Consider the following 6,165-nt stretch of genomic DNA (forward strand, 5'->3'; position numbering starts at 1 on the left):
TTTTGGTTGATTTTCTTTCCTTGACACATTTGTACCTGATTCTCTAAAAAGTAAAACACTTATATTTGAAGAGAATTAGATAAACATTTCAAAGTGCTTTGTGATCATCAAAATCAAGAATAACAAGTTATATTTTTGCATTTTGAGGTATTACGAATTTGTGTGATATTTAACTTTCCCATTAAACTAGTTTCTAAACTTAAGGAGAAAGCAAGAGCCTTCCGCCCGTAGATTATGTGAGTAAATATATAGAACAATTACTGGCACACTTATTGAACTTTAATAATTTTGCAGGTTATTTGAAAGAATTTCACTTCGAATGTTAATCATATTTATGTACTTCTTGAAAGCTAATTAATAATCTTAGAAGTTTCAAATGTTTCCCTGGTGAGATTGTTAGGAAAGGATTATCACAGATTTGAATTATCATCCTTGTGATATAAAAGTCATATTGCAAAGTAATAATCTTTAATTCAATAAAGCTACTCTAGTTTTCGTAATTGATTTGAGGGGATGATGAAGATTCTGATGGGACATGTCTGACCAATTTCATACTTTAATTTAAAGCCATTTTATGTCTAGTACATACATTTTATTTATGTATACAAACACGTGTATTAACAAATTTATGGAACTTCTTATACACACATGAACACGCTTATGTAAAAATATATACAGATATATACTCAATTATCATGGCCTGGAACAACCGTCGTGGTGCTAGGGGACGCAATGCGGACCGCATGAGGCAAGATGAGGAAGATGAGGCCTTACTTCTTATGAGTGCCTCGTTAATGTTAATGCATCCGTCACTTGCACATCCGTCGTTTGAAAGAATTTCACTTCGAATGTTAATCATATTTATGTACTTCTTGAAAGCTAATTAATAATCTTAGAAGTTTCAAATGTTTCCCTGGTGAGGTTGATAGGAAAGGATTGTCACAGATTTGATTTATCATCCTTGTGATATAAAAGTCATATTGCTAAGTAATAATCTTTAATTCCATAAAGCTACTCTAGTTTTCGTAATTGGTTTGAGGGGATGATGAAGATTCTGATGGGACATGTCTGACCAATTTCATACTTTAATTTAAAGCCATTTTATGTCTAGTACATACATTTTATTTATGTATACAAACACATATATTAACAAATTTATGGAACTTCTTATACACACATGAACATGCTTATGTAAAAATATACACAGATATATACTCAATTATCATGGCCTGGAACAACCGTCGTGGTGCTAGGGGACGCAATGCGGACCGCATGAGGCAAGATGAGGCCTTACTTCTTATGAGTGCCTCATTAATGTTAATGCATCCGTCACTTACACATGTAAACAATAATCAACCACTTCCGCAACATGATGGTTCATTCACAGATAGACAGTGGGTGGAGCGATTACTCTACGGTCATCATAGACGCTCAATAGACAACATGCATATCACGGTTGATAATTTCTTGCAACTGTCTGATATCCTTGTCCACAGACAGTACGTTCCACACAACTACCAACAGCGCGTGTCCATACAAGAGGCGCTAGCTATGACTTTAATATTGGTGAGCCACAAGCATACGCACCGTGTGTTGGGGACTATTTTTGATCGATCCATCGAGATGATTAATCGAACTATAAGAAAGGTGCTCCGAGGCCTGTGTCTATTTGCAGCTGAAATAATACAACCGGTTGACCAAACTGCAGTTCATCCACGAATTGCAAACTCAACTAATTTTTATCCATGGTTCAAGGTAATGTGTAAAGAATAGTAGTTTTTGGCTTGATGTAGTAAGCCGATTCTAGAAAGTTGATTATATATTTTTGATAAATATTAGGATGCCGTAGGAGCGATGGATGGCACCCACATCTCAGCTTGTCCTCCGACAGGCGAGCAAATGGCATATACAAACCGGCACGGGTTTCAATCACAGAATGTTCTGGCAGTTTGTGACCATGACATGCGCTTCATCTATGTATATGGTGGATGGGAGGGAAGTGCACACGATGCACGAGTGTTGGAGTCCGCATTAGCATATCCGTCCGATTTTCCACTGCCGCCACCTGATAATTGATGGTCCCAATATTTCGAGTCAAGCGTGTGTTATGCTTTAAATGCTAAACTCCTATTTTTTATCGCGTTTATTAATTGGATTAACTTTGTCAATTAGGCCAATACTACTTAGTTGATGCGGCATACAGGAATGTTCCTGGTTTCATGCCCCGGTATAAGAACGTGGGCTCCGAGTCTCCGGCAAAGATCTTGTTCAATACTCGACATTCGCAACTTCGCAATGTCATTGAGCGCACATTCGGTGTGCTTAAGAAAAGATTCAAATGGTTAAAGGGTCCGGTAGATAATTTCTATATGAGCACTCAAATAACTATAGTCATTGCTTGTTGTGCGTTGCACAAATTTTTAAGGACGCACCAACCAGAAGATGACCATTTTCAACGGTTTGAATCAGAAGACGTGCACTTAAATGAAGAACAAGAAGTAGGCGGGCTAGCACCTCAGCCATTCGCATTAAACGTATCTCCTGCAGAGCTGGCGGAATGGAAAGCTAAACGAGACTATATAGCGACTCAAATGTACGCAGCACGGGGGCGACGACGCCGTTAGGTATTCATCGCATTTCACCGATTTGTAATTGTCCGTAAAAGTTCATTCCATGTGTAGAGTGTACTAAAATACCCTCAATTTCCAACTTCTAAATTAATCTGTACGGTTTGTGTATTAAGTATGCAATTGGTTTAAAATGTTTACTTACTACAAAGTCCAAATTTCCGAAGTCAAAGTCAAAATTTTTCAAGTCAAAGTCAACTGCTTACATCCAATAATGAACACCTGTTGTCGCGCCCCACTTTTCGATGTTGAGTGGTGTGTGAGTTAGTGTGGAATATGTGAACGTGTGAAAGTGAAAATAAAAGGCCATGGGGCTTTAGAATGCGACGATTTGGCCAAACAAAGTTCAAAAGGGGGTTTTTAATGAAAAATGGAGTCGCCACTTGGTATAGAGTTAGGGTGTACCAAGTCACCCAGAAAGAAATTTTCTAAAGGAAAGATAGAAAGAAACCCCTTTTGAACGACTCCTAGTCCACGTAAACCAACGAAAAAGGTTCGGGAGTCACATTTGACGAAGGGGAAGGCAAGGATAAAATCCAAGGCACCCCTTCGACCTAGCCAAGGCTAGTTGCGTGATTTAGCCCCACCTTTCCTAATTTTTCTACCCAAAGTATGTATAGCGTGTTGGATAAGTCTATATGAATGCAAAAGCCTAGACCTAGGGGGACATGGGGGAAATTTCTTTTCAAGGTTGAGTGGTGCCAATCACATTAATCGTGAAGCCCAACAATGATCCTTTTGGAGAGGTCACACCTAAACCTAAATGATGTGAAAAATGAGTGGATGAATGCATGCCATGAAAAATGTGAGTTTGTGTGAAAAAGTAATAAAAACAATAGTGTGAGTGGAAGTGTGCAAAGAAAATGTCCTTGAATGTGAAAATATACTCTAAGTGCCAGTGGGCAAAATGCATATATGTAATTAGAAGAATGTGAAAGTGTTGGGGTGCAAATGAAAAAGTGCTCGTGTGCGAGTGAAGGGATATAAAGGTGCACGTGTGCAAATGGGAGTAAAAATGAAAGTGTAATGAAGATGATAAGATGGATTTAAAGTGCATGATCCTAGGGAATGCATTCATATTGGGCACGGGGAGACCTAAATCGTGACTCAATTTTCCCTTTGATAGAGGGAATACAAGCGTGCTAAGGCTTAGAAAAAGCCACACTCGTCTATATTCCATATTTAAGGGGACTCTCACGCAAATGTACCCTATAACTAGTATGAGATGCAAAAATCCTAAAATGAGGGGAAAAGGGGCTCGAGGAGCATGCCAAATGATAAAACTAAGAAAAATGCATGAAATGTAGTGAACATGCAAATATGCACTAACGAAAGGGGTCCTAAAGGTCTAGCATTGGACTAGCCTTTTCTAAGAATTTCCCACTAGCGTTGGACTAGTGGAAAATGGGACAATGAATCACAACTAGCGTTGGACTAGTGTGGTGACGAGAAAATGGGCCACAACTAGCATTGGACTAGCGTGGTGACGTTCATTCATCCATCATATTCATTCATGATTATATAGAAAAATGAGTAGACATGCGAATCACTTATAAACACGTAGCACATAACACTTAGCATGCTCGACTAGATGCAAGGGCCTAATAAAGCAATTAACACATAACACATAGGCATGCAACCAAACTAATGAATCTATTACATTTGCTAACTAAAACAAAAGGGGAAAGGGAAAATGGACCAAATTGCTCGCCAAGCCCTATCTATTACAAGCCAAGAGGTGTACACATACCCCATAATGAAAAACTTAAATAAAAGTAAAAGTAAATGAAATGAATGAAAGGAATTAAGGAAAGGCAAGGAAAGCGAAGTAGACATGCATATTCACATAACACGTAGGAGCACGTAGGTTCAAATGAAGTGCAAATAAGGGATAGAGTGTACCTCCCTTGAATTGATGCCCTAAATGGAGTGAAATCACTTATTTATCCTCCAAAATAAAAGAAATGGTCAAAGTACCAATTTATTTGGGAAAATTAAAGAAAATAGGCAAACACAAGCTCACTTGGTCATAAAGCCTCTAAAGTCATGATTTAAATGCAATTGAAACAAAACATAGTAATTAATTGAAGCAACAAGGAATTGAGTTGAAAAATTGAAGCTGTCAAGGATCAAATTGATGAAAATATTCAATTAATTGGGTCGTAGTAGAGCAAGGGGAGACTTGGGGGGTCAAAGTGCTAAATCTAAAAATTGTTTTTCATGCAGACTTCATGCAACCGAAAGCTTATGGTTTCTGCAACTTCAAGCTGCAATTCCTCCATATAGCATTCTGGTTTACGCGACTCTCAAACGTTTGAGCCATTTGCACAACAACAAGGGAAACAAGCTATAATCAGGGCATTCCAACAATGAAACTAACAATCCCAACCCCTCAATGTAATGGCCAGGAAAACAAGAATGCGCAAGACAGGGTTCTCGGTGGTTTTGCCTCTACCACTTCTGCTAGAATTTTCATATGCAACCTCCACAGTCTCAGCAAACTAGACGCACATAGCAACTTTGAAATTACTCCAAACGAAAACATGGCTGAACCCCTCTAAAGAATACAATTGCTGGAAAGGTTTCATGCAAGCTTTCACGCAGAACTACAAAGAAAATGAGCTTCTGCAACTGAGAGTGAAGCTTGCTGCGTTTCGCTTCTACCGTGTTTTTGCTTGCTGCAAACTTTGCAGCTTCAACTCACGGGACAACTCACGGGACATGCGACTTAGCTAGCAAAGTGATGACTAAACCCAGTTTTTAGTGGGCTGATGCGAGGAGCAGGGAAAACAGCAAAACATAAAGACGCAATACAGCTTATTACGAACCCAGAAAATTTTTGCAGCCCAGCATTCATTATGTTCTCATGTGCACACAATGGACAATGCAATCAAGGAAGACTAAAAAAAACTGCCCAGTTGAAATGCATTCATACTTTCTTGCTGCAATTTGCAGATCAGATTTGCGCCAACGAATTACCAAGGCAAGGAAACAAGAAACGGAAAAAACAGCAATCAAGACAACATCAAAACAGACTTGCCGAAACTTCATACTATATTTCTAAGTTGCATCTGACCGGCAGCAAACAAACAACTTGGAGCATCAGAGATCATTAAAGGAGGAAAGCCCATGGCTCAGCCCATTTCATTCTCATGAAGGAAAGAAAACGCAAAAGCTGATAACTTTTAGTTGACGAAATCCCAACCAAACATGTTCAACAAACAACTACCGAAGCTATGCTAACAAACAATGCATTCTGCAGACAAACCATGTGTTCTAATGGCCCAGATACTAGTCACGTTCATCAAGCAAGAAACCCACGTCTAGTTTTTAGAAGGAACAGAATAAAATAAGGTTTACGACTACCTCTTTTCTGTCTCTTAGAATCAAACCACCGTGGATATGCTGGGATGAGCAAAAATTCGCAGAGTCCAGTTCGCAAACTCTGATGGAGGGCTGTGAAGCTCCAATCTTCAGGTCCGCAGCCTCCTCCTTTTCTCCAGTAGCCTTCCTTTTGTATTCTTTCTCTAACTCAGCC

At 39.0% G+C, this 6,165-nt stretch overlaps 1 protein-coding gene across 1 annotated transcript; it reads left to right on the top strand.

The window, feature by feature from the left end:
- Positions 1-1,224: 1,224 nt before the first annotated feature.
- On the top strand, positions 1,225-2,624 carry LOC113704661 (uncharacterized). Its single transcript, XM_027226544.2, has 3 exons — positions 1,225-1,755; positions 1,840-1,999; positions 2,173-2,624. Exons 1-3 carry the CDS (start codon positions 1,225-1,227, stop codon positions 2,622-2,624), a joined length of 1,143 nt encoding a protein of 380 aa, XP_027082345.1.
- The last annotated feature ends 3,541 nt before the right edge of the window (positions 2,625-6,165 follow it).

The sequence above is a fragment of the Coffea arabica genome, chromosome 8e (genome assembly GCF_036785885.1).
Source record: "Coffea arabica cultivar ET-39 chromosome 8e, Coffea Arabica ET-39 HiFi, whole genome shotgun sequence".
NCBI classification, from domain to species: Eukaryota; Viridiplantae; Streptophyta; class Magnoliopsida; order Gentianales; family Rubiaceae; genus Coffea; species Coffea arabica.

What these genes read in the sequence shown, in the direction of transcription:
- LOC113704661 (XM_027226544.2), top strand. Translation starts at nt 1,225, where the DNA reads ATGGCCTGGAACAACCGTCGTGGTGCTAGGGGACGCAATGCGGACCGC. An exon ending in ATTTTTATCCATGGTTCAAG is followed by an intron (nt 1,756 to 1,839) that starts GTAATGTGTAAA and finishes GATAAATATTAG; the next exon opens with GATGCCGTAGGAGCGATGGA. An exon ending in ATATGGTGGATGGGAGGGAA is followed by an intron (nt 2,000 to 2,172) that starts GTGCACACGATG and finishes TTTGTCAATTAG; the next exon opens with GCCAATACTACTTAGTTGAT.